The sequence below is a fragment of the Asterias amurensis genome, chromosome 4 (genome assembly GCF_032118995.1).
Source record: "Asterias amurensis chromosome 4, ASM3211899v1".
Taxonomy (NCBI): domain Eukaryota; kingdom Metazoa; phylum Echinodermata; class Asteroidea; order Forcipulatida; family Asteriidae; genus Asterias; species Asterias amurensis.
The window spans coordinates 22159691-22174709 of NC_092651.1; the positions used below are offsets into that span (position 1 = coordinate 22159691).

The 15019-nt window shown below is 38.1% G+C and overlaps 2 protein-coding genes across 2 annotated transcripts; one reads left to right on the forward strand and one right to left on the reverse strand.

Moving 5' to 3' along the window:
• The first annotated feature begins 393 nt into the window (after positions 1-393).
• On the forward strand, positions 394-6191 carry LOC139936172 (iduronate 2-sulfatase-like). Its single transcript, XM_071930935.1, has 8 exons — positions 394-774; positions 1507-1655; positions 2562-2742; positions 2986-3074; positions 3512-3723; positions 4189-4369; positions 4806-4932; positions 5470-6191. Exons 1-8 carry the CDS (start codon positions 717-719, stop codon positions 6189-6191), a joined length of 1719 nt encoding a protein of 572 aa, XP_071787036.1. The 5' UTR covers positions 394-716.
• Positions 6192-9747: 3556 nt separating this feature from the next.
• On the reverse strand, positions 9748-14865 carry LOC139936173 (solute carrier family 25 member 43-like). Its single transcript, XM_071930936.1, has 4 exons — positions 14215-14865; positions 12707-12879; positions 11516-11653; positions 9748-9908 (listed from the first exon to the last, which is right to left on the reverse strand). The coding sequence occupies exons 1-4, from the start codon at positions 14732-14734 to the stop codon at positions 9753-9755; spliced, it is 987 nt and encodes a 328-aa protein (XP_071787037.1). The 5' UTR covers positions 14735-14865; the 3' UTR covers positions 9748-9752.
• Between the last annotated feature and the right edge of the window lie 154 nt (positions 14866-15019).

A 15019-nucleotide genomic window follows, 5' to 3' on the forward strand; every position in this document is an offset into this window, starting at 1 on the left:
ATTATTTTTGTTCAGGTCCTTACAAAGTCTGGGTACCATACTGAGGGACCGTGAAAAAAAAAATATCAATACAAACAAAACAAAACAAACAGATGCATGCGTTTTACCTCCATGGTTATTCTGAGTATAGTCTACTAAATAAAAACAAGTTCATTGTAAATAACGGACAAAGGGAAAAATGCAGTTCCTTATCGTGTTATCAGTAATTCAAAGCGTGTGTGGGTTTCAAAGAGTGTAACGGTTTATTGTTGTTTATAACTGTGGCTATCACTATCACTATCACTATCAGCATATAACTGTTCTTTGTGCATGCACTGCATAGTACTAGTAGGCCTAATAAAACTGTCAATTAAGTTTCTGGTAAAATTGTATCATTGTCTGAGGCGCACACATGATTTCATGCGTGGCGGCAAAATCGGGGGCGGGGGCAAAGACGTATATTATAGGGATTCATATTATAATGGGGAAATTTTGATGTATGGAAGGCATTATTTCACTGTTTTTCTGAATTTGTTTCCACATCCTCTCGTGAGGAATCTAGCAGATGTATGATCACAGCCGGCCGCACACGCACACTGACGGTCGAGCAAGGCATGCTGGGAAGAAAACAATGTTGAGCTAGCTGCATTATTAACTGCATGCATGCATAAATCATGAAATGCATGATTGCTGTATCAGCTGGCTTCATATAAAACACAAACAAAAGGAAGACCACAATGACAGCGATTTTGAGGTGGTTGATTGTTGGTTGCTTTTGTTTAATTGACGGAAAGGGTAAGTATGTTATTGACGAGGAAAGTCTAAGTATGAGCTAGATTTATATAAACATTTGATCGATCCTTAATCATGTTAATTTCAGGAAGACTGCACTTCAACAAGAGGCGACTTGTGCAGACAAACAAATTCAATTCAAGGTCATCAAGATGGCATTCATTGTTTGCAAGTTTGCAAAAGTTGCTCATTGATGATGACAGTGCATCAGCATACACTCAGCGGTCATGTCATTATTATAGAGGGCGCCTTTTCACAAGAAATTCAACAGTTCCCCTCTGGATGAAACCCTGGCACTGGGGAGCTGTACTTTTTTCTCGAAATTTTGACATTATCGGTCAAAAGACCGATAATTTCGACATTTTGACATTATTGGTTGAATGTCAAAATTTTGAAAAAAGGAGTACAGCGCCCCAGTTACTGGGCCTAGGTGGTTTGTGCAGGATATAGGTCCCTCATGCTTCGTCAAAATAAACCAGTTTATGGGTACGACTAAGAGACAATCAATGAGCCACCCGCCTTAAAATACAAATCTGTGTCCAACTAAATACAGTTACTATAGTAGTGCCCTCGGCCCCCCTTACATATATTGGAGTAGTCAGCAGGATTCGAACCTGCGCGGGGAAACCCCAATAGATTGGAACCGCGGTTTGGAACTCAAGATATCCCCACTGTTTTAACTCTTGGTACCAGCTTATCGTTTGACTTTGACTAAATTTGTATATCTTCTTGCAGGGGACCATGATAACAGCCGACCCAACGTTCTATTTCTAGTTGTTGATGACTTGGCTCCAGTCCTTAGTTCTTATGATGGTAGAGCACTTACTCCTAATATTGACCAACTAGCGAGTCAGTCAATTAGGTTCACTCATGCCTACTCACAGGTAGGTCATTGTTGAGTTCCACTTTAGATTTTTTGCTAGTACATTGATTAAGTTCGCTTTTCTGGGAGTCCTTTTAGCATCACAACCAATTAAGGAATGAAATTAAATGAAGGAACTCATCTTTAAGATTAGTTTTTTCCTTGGCGTTATATCCTGACTTACGGACATTGTCGAGTATTACGTAGAAGTAGAAACCCCAATGGTGTTCTTAATCAGTGCTATCTACTAGGTAGGTATATTTTTTGTTTGTAAAAATGATTCTTGTTACTAACCTATGATTGGATGAACAGGCTTTTAGTGTTTTCTCTTTTGTTCATCCTAGCCATGTTATATAGATTGGATCGTCTTTACTGTGCTTGTTTAATTCCCTCCTTCCTCTCTTCCCCAATCCTCTCTCGTTCTACATATTCCTCATCCCTCGTCCCACCTCATAATTGTCTACTGTACCGTATCTCTATAGGCCTACTCTATGTCCAGATTATTTTTTGTTGGCATTTGTTATTTTATTTATTTATTTATTTATTTATTTATTTATTTATTATTTTTTTTCCTCAAAACCTCAAAAAAATGGGGAAGATAAAAAGATTTATAAACATATTACATCAAGTATACAGTAATGCAATATAAGGGACATAAACACGTAAATAAAGAAACAGGATAACCCTGATACTCTCACATGACCCCTAGACCATATTGAAAAAGTATGACACAAAAGGAATGTCAGACCGATCTGAGTAGCCGACCGAGAGTGTCAAGATCATCATATTCAAGAAACTTTGTTATACAAAGAATCTTTCATATTGACTGTCCTGGATGTTCAACATTTCTTACTTTGTGTCATGTTTGTTATTAGAATGTTTTGGTCGAATAAATAATAATAACAATCATCATTGCTCTGAATTGCAGCAACCGGTATGTGCTCCATCCAGAGTTTCATTTCTGACGGGTCGACGCCCTGATTCAACCAAGGTATACTACAATCATGGGTTGTATTGGCGTACTAATGTAGGTAACTTCACAACGTTGCCGCAGTACATGAAAGAAGCTGGGTACTTCACAGCCAGCATTGGCAAGGTGTTTCATAATGGTTAGTATAGCATCAAAGGCACTGGGGTCAACATCACAAATGATTAGGACTAGGCCTAACTACAAGGACTAGTCCTAAGAGATATTAAAAACCTAAGGCTAGTCCTAACTCGAGATAAAGCCTGCTTCCCTAATTTAAACTTGTGTCAAATTTAAAACCCAAGTGGATCAGATCTTCACTGATAAAAACTTGGACAATACTTTGCATTTATTCATGTGTCTTTATATTTTTATTTAATCTCAGGACCTGTCTGTGGTAAGCATAATGATTCTCCTTACAGTTGGTCTGTACTGCCGTACCATGCACCAACTTTAAAGTTTGATTACGATCCGGTAAGTTTCTCACTCGATCTTGACCTTTTTATATACATCGTGACCACATCAGTTCTTTTCAGAGCCAACACAGCAAGTTTACTATTATACACATACTGACTGGCAATAAGGAAACTAGTGTACATCTATTCTCCCTCTTCTGGTCACACACCTCGGTCTTAAATGTGAAATAAGAACAGAAATCTGGAAAAGATAGGAAGTTCTGTAGTTGCTGTTCACGGTTCACCGTCAAGAGAGGGCTGAAACCAGGCACTATTCATGCTATTCCCGCAAAACATGCGCGTGCGATCACTAGAATATACTAGTTCACCCCACGTGAAAGTGTTTCAGCCAACCAGAATACAGAACAAAGCAAGAGGTGCGTTATAATTATTTATAGTTGATTCTAATTATTCACAACATGCAAAGCTTTCATTTTCTGTCTTTTTGTTGTATAGGTTTGTCCAGGCTCGGATGGGAAGTTACATTTCAACCTGTTGTGTCCAGTGAACATCTCCACTCAACCTCTAGGCTCCTTACCCGATATTCAGAATACGGATCACATCTTAGAGATCCTTCAGAACATCTCAAGGAAGAATGACATATCATCTTCGGATGATCAACCGTTCTTTCTTGCAATGGGTTTTCATAAACCGCACATCTCACTGAGGTTATTTACATTGCTGTAATAGTGCAAGTGACTTGTCAAACTTTATAATTGTATCAAGCTTGAAGGCACTGGATACCTTTGGTAAATGTTGAAGACCAATATTCTTATTTGGTGTACCGCAAGATATGCATAAAATAACAAATCTTTGAAAATTTGAACTCGGTTGGTCATTGAAGTTGCGAGAGAATAATGAAAGAAAAAACACCACCCTTGTACAGTATTCCTCTAACTAGCCTTTTTTAAAAGCCTTTCTCAGACTAAAATATTTTGGTAAGAATTGTAATGCTTTCTTAAGAAGTAGAGGGAGTCTTTTTTCAAAATGTATAATACTATCAACCGCTCTGTGATCTTTTACAAAGTAAGTTTTTATGCCAATATATATTTTGAATTTAATTCAAATTACAGCAAGTGTCGAGTCAGCTGAAAACAGTGTTCATGTCTGATCTTTGATTCTCTCCTTCTTAGGTACCCAGAAGAATACCTAGGATTGTACCCACTAGAGTCTATCAACATCGCTCCCAATGCCTTCTACTCCAAGACGCAACCTCCAGTAGCTTGGAATCCTTTCATGGATATAAGAAGAAGAGAAGACATAGCTGCCCTACAGATGTCATTCCCATACGGCCCCGTCCCTGAGAAGTACCATGTAAGTTGTGTAACATTCAAACAAGCGTAAACAATTGCGTAACCTCGTTCCCAGTGGTGTATGATCTTGCCGCGCCATTTTCTTATTGTTCCCAGAATGCATTGCTCGATCATTACTTGAAAGTATCCAAATGTATGGGATATTTAAATTAGACTTGTGGTTGCGCACCTCCATTCCGTACTTACCAACTGAAAGTACGGAGTATACATCAGTGTATGGGTAAAATCAAATAATATTCTTTATCCTCGATGCAAATTTAACATGTTATAAAAAGTTTGTTTGTTATTATTGCATGTTTTCAACAGCGGTTGCCAAACAGTTGTCAAGAAAAGTTACAACGTTCTCTCCCCTCCCAAGTCGCACCCCCTCCTCAACAAGGTATACTGATTTACATTTTCTAATGACAATTTCTGCTTGGATTCTTGACTGTTCACAGTATCTCATCAGGCAATCCTACTACGCAGCCACTACGTTTATGGACTATGAACTCGGACGTGTACTTGCAGGATTAGAGGAAGCTGGATTTGCTGAAAATACGATTATTACTTTCATTTCAGATCACGGTGAGTCTACTTTCTATTCTTTTGCATGTAAAAATAATTTAAGGAAGTGTAACTTTTTTTAAAGTATTATGTAAACTGAAGTTCGTCACTTTAAATGTAAAAAGAAATTGGGGAGTTTTTATGAACAAACCACGTTGATTTCCAAGCTCAAAACATGAAACTGTTAGTAACTCATCCAACACCCGGTTAAGTGTGGTAGGCACATACATGTATTCATCCATTCATACATTTAGGTTAGGTTGTAGTCATTATTCATCTAATCCCAGTTAAGTGACTATAGGCACATATTTCCAAAGTACAAACCAAAAAAGCATTAGAAATATTCATTATATTATATAAACACGGGATAAGAGAAAAATCAAAAGGTCCTCATTGGGATTTGAACCCAAGAAGACCTTGACACTAAGGGCAGATGCTTTTACCAACTTACATCATTTGTCAGACATGACGTGCAAAACACTAATTCAGGAACATTTCTGATAAATCTATCAAAATACATGTTGAATTTGTTTGCTTTGGTTTATTCTTGGTGTGTAGGATGGCAACTTGGTGAACATCAAGAGTGGTCGAAGTTCAGTAACTATGCCACAGCAACCAATGTCCCCGTGATGATTCACATCCCAGGAGTGACCGACCCAGTCAGAAATAACGGTCAGCGGTCAATCAAGTTTGCTCTAAAAGATCCCTTCCAGTTGGTCAAGAAACATCCCAGCATTAAGGACAAGCCTGTGAGCAAGGGGCTAGTGAACGATGCTTTAGTAGAACTTGTTGACTTATTTCCAACTGTGGTCGACTTAGTGGGTCTACCTGTTCCGCCCCTATGCCCGAAGGGGATTACGCTGGATACATGCGTGGAGGGCGTCAGTCTTTCCCCACTCATTACGGACTCTGTTAAGGGTCCCAAGAACGGGAGACCAGGGATTGGAACTTGGAAGAAAGCAGCGTTCACTCAGTACCCTCGACCTTCGGATAACCCCCGTGCCGACAGTGATCAACCTGCATTAGTTAATATCACCATTATGGGGTATTCCATGATCAACCACATTTATCACTACACAGAATGGATTGGCTTTAATAACGTTACGTGTGAAGGGAATTGGTCCGATGTCCATGCTAGGGAACTCTATGTTCTACTATCGGATCCATTGGAGGATAACAACGTGGCGGATGTACCAAGTTATAGCACTATTGTGCAGGTGCTGTCCAAGTTATTGCAAAATGGATGGAGATATGCTTTACCTGCGTACATTAAACAATAGTATTGGTTTATTTTCAGATGCTATCTAAAAATACTTTATTTTTAGGTGTTATATTGTGCAAGTGCTATCCAAGGAATTGCAAAATGGATGGAGATATACTTTACCTGCGTATGTTAAACAATAGTATTGGTTTATTTTTGTTCGTGCAAACTCTAGACAAAATCCATTTTAAAGCCATTGGACCCTTTCGGTACAGAAAAAAAAAAAAGGTCACAGATTTACAAATAACTTACAGGGTTTACAGAAGGTAGTGGTGAAAGACATCTCTTGAAATATTCTTCCATGAAACGCTTTACTTTTTGAGAAAACAGTAAAACAATATCAATTCTCGATAGCGAGAATTACGGATTTTAATTCAAACACATGTCATGACACGGCGAAACGCGCGGATACAAGGGTGGGTTTTCCCGTTAGTTTCTCCCGACTCCGATGACCGATTGAGCCTAAATTTTCACAGGTTTGTTGTTTGATATAGAAGTTGTGATACACGAAGTGTGGGCCTTGGACAATACTGTTTACCGAAAGGGTCCAATGGCTTTAAGACAAGTAATTGCATGATATGTATTGTAATACAAGTTATGTGTAAATGCTACACAAGTCAATAAGTTTGAATGTGGACGAAAGGTGCATTAATTAAAAGCCAACTGTAAAATTTGTTTTAAAGCTAGTTATAAATTCCCTTGTTTTTGAATATACTATTGGTTAACAGGCCTGTATGCTTCGTTTTTGAAAGGGCAAGGGCACCCTATGAGGAAATTGTAAATGTCTACTGGAGCATTTTAAGGGCACCAAGGCAATGGCAAGGGGCAACGGAGGCAATCCCCTCCGTTACCTCCGTGAAGTATCAGGCCTGGGTTAATTTCTATTTGTGCGCACAACTCTTGACAAAAGTTTAAGAAAAGTACAGTCTTTGCAAGATATGTAATGTACTCTAAAGTTTTTTTGTTTTGTTATACAAGTCAAATGGTTTTAATTTTACTGTGGACAAAAGGTGCATCAATAGTAGGCCAACATTTAAAAATTACGATTTTGTATTGGGTTGGTTTTTTTTTCTAGTTATTGAATATTTATCATGAAGGATGTGTTTTTGTAATATTTTTTATACAATAAAGGCCTTACAAATAGTTAAAGGTACATTGTACATGTAGGGTCATCAATTGATTTCTGTCAACGCAATGCTAACTTATAGGCGAAACTATGCAATTAAAGTTACTTGTTGAAACAACAGAAAATAACTTGTATCGTTATTGTGAACAAATCCACCCGTGTTTGGAATGGTAACAGCGGCAACGAATCATGTTCATGTTGAGGGCAGCATTCAAATATGAAGGCTTTCTTAAAGGCACTGGACATTATTGGTAAATACTCATAACAATGTTAGCATAAAAACTTACTTGATAACAAACAATGGAGAGCTGGTGATAGTATAAAACATTGTGAGAAACAGCTCCCTCTAAAAAGTAACATAACATTTGAGAAAGATAATAAAATACTTAAAGCCTTTTATTTGGCCTCTGAAAACACACAGATTTTTACAACACAGGTTTAAATGATTTGGCTTTCATTATTCTAAATTGCAAATTTTCACAGGTTTATTTTTCGCATTAGGTTGGGATACACCAAGTTAAAATATTGCGTCTTTGACATTCACTGAGTAAAGGTGTCCAGTGCCTTTAAAACACACACGTACCAATCTCCAAAGGTTGCCTCATAAAATTACCCTGGTTTAGTGTTTGTTGGTAAAGGCTGCAGCCAGGGATGACAGCAGGGCCAATCTCACAAAGCCTGGAAACAAACTAAGCTGCTAAGCAAAATATTATCTTGCTTAGCAAACGCAGATTATCAGCCAACACTCCATAAAGTTTACATTGTTGCGACTGGTGCCCCACTCGTTTTTTGCATAGCAAAGAGATTCGTTAAGCATTGTTTTCTGCTAAAACAGCTTCATGAAATTGGGCCCAGGTACCTACCAACTGTATCACTGGCTGCAACATTTACAAACAGACACCAAATAAGTCTCAAACAATCGTGTAACAACTTGACAGGGATTTATTTAAATTAATCAGAAACTCTGGAGATGCAGACAAAATGAACCTTTAACAAAACTGATTGTTTTGTAGAGTATGAAGAGTAAAATAAATAATCAATTGCCACATTTTGTGAGGAAGTCTTTAGTTTTCAAATCAAACCGTATTGTTTATTTATACCTATTCACATTATAAATTTTGATTATTCCCATACACGTATGTGTGTAAGCACTGTACACTCAGTATTTACCCGAGGACTGTGAAAACAATAACAGGCATATTACTCATGGGGGGGGGGATTCGAATCCACAACCTTTGCAAATCATATTATGTTGACCTTCCTGGTCCCCCTTCAAAACTATCTTGTATAATAAGAAAACAAGAAGTAGGATTTGAAACTTTGAATGGTGGGAGCATAGTCAGATGAGGTTTGTGTTGGCACCATGTGTAGTAAATCTCCTTTGAGTAGAGTTAGTTCTGACATCATGATGGGTGGTTAACAACTCATCATTTCGATCAGTATGAGACGATCAGAGCAAACAACAAAACAATAAGAGTCTACAGAGCACCATGTATGGTTGTGTTTTGACTTGGCAGATAACAGTGAGAAAACAAAGACCAAGAACTTGGGACATTTGTTGGTCGATCATTTTTGGATTTTACAAATAAATAGGACATTTTGCATTCTAATTTTGCAGTACAACAAGATCTTCAAGGTGTGTGTTGAATTGAAACCCATGACCTTTGTAATTCTAGAGCTGGAACAGATGTCTTTACCACTAGGCCACCAAAATTGCATGGTAGCTAGAGGAAGTTACAATTCTATACTTCAACATCTAACAATCTTCTGCTTTTAATGGCAAGCGGGTAGTAATATGCTATCAATAAATTGGGTTGCTGTTCCAAAGCTACATTGTAGAATAGGGATGGAAAGTTATAGCACCATCCAGACTTCATGATCAATAAAGTGTACACAAGAGAAAATAAAGAAAGTTTGCAGATGTTTCAAACTTTCAGATTAAACAATTTCAAATGTCCCCAAAAAACTAAGTTCATGTGAAATGGTTCGAGAAAGTTTGCAGATGTTTCAAACTTTCAGATTTAACAATTTTAAATGTTCCAAAACAACCAAGGACCAAGTTCATGTGAAATGACGGTTCTCAATACATGTACATCAGAATCAGTACACAACTTACTGACCAAAACTGTAAACACATTTAAAAGTAAGATTGAAGCTACATTCCAGAGGTCTCAGCTCTACCATCAGACAGTGCCAAAGGACTGGAGCTGTCAACCCACTGATGTTGGAAAGTGAAAAAACACATTTCAGCTAGCAAATGTTTTGTCATCATTGATAGCGATTGTCATTATCTGCACTTGTCTCTTGTTGCATCAAAGGAGTTGCTGAAAAGGCGGCTTGTGCCCACCTCACAGTCAGCCTGAGTTACCCATCTTACGCCTTCAGCGTTCTATAATGTGTGATTGATCACCACCCATCTACACCCTGGGTTTACCTAGCCATCTGCTTGTGTCATCATCTTGTTTTTGGAACTTCATCTGGCTTGAGGGTTTGATCGATTCCTTGTCTTGGTGTGTCATCAAGTGGAGATTGGGTGTAGCCGTTCTGGAAGAGGAAGCTCTTCTTACAGGCTTCAAATGTCATGAACATCAACCCTGCATAGGGAACAACCTATGGAGAAAATAAGACAAAATTAATGATTAATTTGCTTCGATAAGTTTAGCAAACATTTGGTGAAAACTAGTTTGAGAAGGATATCAGAAACAACACTCCATCCTGTGCTTTTTACTGATTATGTAATATCCACTTTCTGCAAAACCCTTGTCTTTTAAATAATAATTCTAGCTTAAACTGGAAACTCATAACCACATGAGACAAAACTTTTTCTAACTTTTAAGGATTGTGATAAAGAAATATCACACAGTTTGTCAAATCTTTGTCAAGGTTGATAAATGCATTTTACAAATTACTTTAGTTAGAACTATATCAATAAACATTAGCGCCAAAATCCACCTAAAAAATGCGCTCACAGCTTAACAGAGTAATGTAAAACAAGAAGAAGCCAATTATTGACGCTAAATATAAAACAATTGTAAACATAAACAGGAATTTAATTAAACCCTAAAAATATATTAAATTGAAACTACTACAGACAGATGTCAGAAAGTTAAACTTTCATTATCAGACGAAAATTCAATCATCATTTTAAGTCGTCAATTTTTATTAATACAATAAAAATGCAAACAAATATATTCCACTTAAAGTTAAATTTAAACGAAATTACTTTGCAATAAAAAAGTACATTACAATAAATTATTTATTTTAATATAATTATCTTTATAGAAGCCAAAACCAGTTTTGGCCTAGGTTGTCTACCTTTTTGCCATAATGGTGTGCCCCTGCAAGATCAGCATTGGCCGAGTAAAGGTTTTCTATACCATTGAAATGGTGTGCAGCTACAAAGCCAGTACTGACCTAATAATAGAACTTTCAAAAAAAGTGTTGGCCCAGAAAGGATTTTTTTTTACAATTTTGTTTTTGCCAAAATGGTGTGCAGCAGCCACAAAACCAGTATTGACGTCGATTACACCCGGCCTGCAACTGTTGCGCACAATGTATACCGGGTCAAACTTTTCAGGCATTTTGCGAAGTAGATAGACATTCAAAAACAATGACCACTTCAGATTCTGTTAAAGGCATTATTAGTCAAACGTTAAGTGGTATTTTGCATTCATATCTTAAAAGAAACCACCCACTGTAATCAAACTCAAGTTCATACATGGAGGTAGAAATAACTTATGACCCGTGCTGTCACGTAAAGTAATCGCGCAAGCATGCATGTGCTATCGCTATCGATTCTACAAAATGATTATTACCCCTGTCCCTCCGGATACCACCCTAACCAGTGACCCCACATTACATTTAGCAACATTTTGTAAAATACTAGAATTATCCTCATCTAGCGGGGTGTCGCGCGAAGCGCCGCATCCTGCTAGATAGGACTAGAACCATGAAAGATAAGCAACAGAAGTTTGAAAGTAATATGAGATTCGACTGGTAGCCAGTGTAGTGACTTCAGTACTGGTGTAATGTGAGTGTGTTTCCTGGTAACTGAGACAATACGAGCAATTTGCATTTAGTATTTTTTGTAGTTTAGATAGTTGAGTTTGAGGTAAGTGAAAAAGAAGACCATTACCAACATCCAATCTTGTACAGTATACTTTGAGAAAATACAAAAACAAAATAGTAAAAATTTTAAATAGAAAACATTCATGTACCTTACAAAGATTTGCTGTGTTACCCCTCCATAGCCCTTTGTTACCATACATATCAGTCGTCTTGCGAAAAGCTTGTACCATCCCCCTGAACGGATGGATGTCCACGCCCCCTCCATTCTTCATCACAGCACTTTGGGCCTGAAAATTAATAAGGAAAAACAAAACATATATAATTTTAAAACAAAACTTTGAATTTGCTTCTTTAGTAGTGGAGTCTCATGTTGTGTTCAGGCCTTGTTGTCACATGAGAGAGTTTTACCAGCAAATTGGAAACAACCAACTGCAAGGAACACGGTGTGGAGTTTTTACAGTGTCTGTTCGTGGTAAGCCTAGCACCACAAACAGAACAGTAGTACAACATACATTTTTTCTACATCACTACAGCCCACAAGCCTGAGCAAACATGCATACAAGGTTGTTATAAACACAAGGTTTAACCGTTACTCTTCCACGATAAGTTTTCCCGAGTTTTTTTACGAGCACTAAAAATCCCAGAAAAGGGGACTACGTTGTAATGTCCAATCCTAAAGACAAAGTGATTTTAAATGATAAAGTACCTTGCTGAAGGACGCAAGTGCCACGCCCAGGACTCGAACCCACACTCTACTGCAGATCAGGAACACCAGAATCTGGCACGAACTCTACACAATACTTTTGTGGAAATTTACATGTGAATATTTGTACTTCTTGGAACTGGGTCATAGCATCTAGTGCTTTTTTGAGACAGCCTTTCAATCGATTGAAAATAAATGCACTGCCAGACACACTGGGCAAACACCTTCTCAAGAGCGATATTAGTGTGCACTGGGGTCTTTAACAGGCATTGATTGTACACACAGGACCTTGGGTTTTGCGTCCCGTCCGAAAGTTGAAGCAATAAAATGTTGAAGTGTCTTGCTTAGGAACACAACACGACCAGGACTCGAACCCACAACCAGCCAACCAGAGCTTGAGTTCAGTGCTCTTAGTCGCTTGGTCACGACACACTGATGTAAATTGACAAACTTGTGTTTATAATTTACACAAAAAATAAAAATAAAAATAATGGTCTTTCTTGATGCCTTCGAGAAAGACCCTGCTGGGGACCAAATGTCAGGCCCTTAATTTTTTTTCCACAGTTATACCATAGGACCTTTTGGTTGGTAGACGTTGTATGCAACAGCTAAATCTGTTTCATCGTTAACACTTTACCTGAAGCTTTTTCCTGATGGTGTCAAATGGGAAGGATAACGTCTGTGCAAATGCTGCTGCTAGGCAACCGGTACAGAAATGATGCAGAGGGCTCAGCATGTAACGTGGTGTTTCCCATAAGGAGTCAATAATCTCGTAAAATAAGAAAGTACCTGCACTGAAAGGTACAGCACCTGAGGAGGAATTGAAAAAAAATTCTATTCTTAAAAGATCATCATCTATTTACCTATATCATGGTAACTTATCATTAATAATTGATATGACCATTATAGAATACAAGTTATATTTACATTGCAGCCCTATGCTTTTATAATTCTGAAATCTTGTTCATCCCCTTTTCATCAATTGCAATCATTGTAACCCTCAATACTCTTTGCAGTTTGAGTAAGCAGTGATAATTTTCATTATGGGGGGGGGGGGGGGGGGCAGAGCAAAAACATAACTTAGAAAGGCCCATTCCATTAGGCACTAATGCACAAGACACATTTGGTAAACACTTAAAATATACAATGCATACTGTACATAGGCCTATAACAAGCAATGGAGAGACGTTAATAGTAATAAGATTGTTAGAAACCTCTTCCCAAGTCTGAAGTAATGTTATTTTTGAGAAAGAGTTAGTTTCTCACTGAAGTGATTGAATCTGAAAGCTTCAGGCCTGAAGCCCTTCTAATGGCATTTGTGCGAAAAGGTTTTTTTTCCTCTCAATATCGCTCAACTTCGATGACCATTTGAAATCAAATTTTCCCAGCTTCGTCATTTTATGCATTGTAGGATACGCCAAGTGAGAAGACTTTTCTTTGACAACAACCAAACTAGTTAAGTGCCTTTAATGTTCGAAACCATTCATTTGTCTACTTAAAGAAAGAAAATCTCTTTTGAGGGCAAGAATTCCAGGGGTGGGTCCTGCCCCCTTCTGGTTATTCCAAGAACCAGGGTGTTATCATATCAACTAAGGTTATAAATACTAGGCCTATACAACTTTTTTCAATTAATTTAACAAAGGTTTTATGTTGTTTGAGAACTAAATATTGTGAATAAACTCCATCAAAGACCATCAAGCAATACAGTACCATTATAAACAAAATATAAAAAACTCAACAATTTAAATAACACAAGCAGAAATTTTCTATCGCAACAAGCAACACATCCCTTACACAACGCGAAACACATCTCCGACCAATCAATGCGCGTCTACCAGTTCCATCATTTTGAGAGTCAAATATCGTGGGCCTGTTTGAGCACGATTTTGACTCCCAAGATCATGATGAATGGGCAGAATAGCCTATAGGCGCTGCCTACTTCTTCAGAACTTTGAAAAAAATATGAGGATCATTCCACTATCGTCGTCTCTTACGGGAGACGATAGCGGAACGAACGTCATAGATCTAGAACTACAGGAGATTTGTTCCGCTATCGTCCCTATAGGAGTAGGTGATTCTTGTTGTTCAACAAGCAAGAAGGGGTCTGTAAATGACAGATTTGAGGATGAAGAAGAAGAACCCAACCTAGGAGTGAAACGAAGAGACCCTTGTAGAAAGCTAGCAGTCCTTCCTCCTTCAAGATTAACCTAAACGCGTGCAGGATTCCTTTATATCGCCTCCTCCTTCTATCTGTAGTCTGCACAATCATTCGTGTTTTAACCATGTCTGTTGGGTACGTCACTACAGTTGCAACCATTCCACCAAGACTCCCGGCTAGCAATGCCTTTGGTGGATTCATTCGCCCATCCTTATCTGCAAGCTTTGTTTTAATTTTATAAAATGCAGAATACTGTATCGTGCTGAACGGTGAAAGTCGAAGACATCCTAGAACGTTCCCCTTCCAGAATGCTCTCAAACCCTGGGTCTTGTATAAGTTCACAAAGGTCTTGAAGAGACCTTGCTGGGTTTCCTGAACTCCGACTTGCGAGAGGATTTTCACCACATCGAGGGGCGCCGTGAGGGTTCGGCTGGTCACGCCCGCTACGGTTGTGCAGGAGAATGTCTGCAGGTATGTGAGCCTGTTGTCCCTTGTGGCACTTCCCATGTCAACACACTATTGTTGGAAGAACTTACACAGTTATATACAAAGAAGTAAACACTTTAATCGGTGAAGACAAAAGGAGTTTTGGTTCAAGTTTTCGGCGAGCTACGAGTGGCCATGTTTTAGACGTCTGCTGTCATGCTTGGTTTTTGCTATAATGACCGCACTACACTGCGGATTAATATAATGCTACAAGTAGGCTTATTGTAACCCATGTTTGCTAAAATAATTCAAAAAAGAAAAGCATCATGGAATTTATGAACATTTTTTATAGATCGAAAAGGTCAA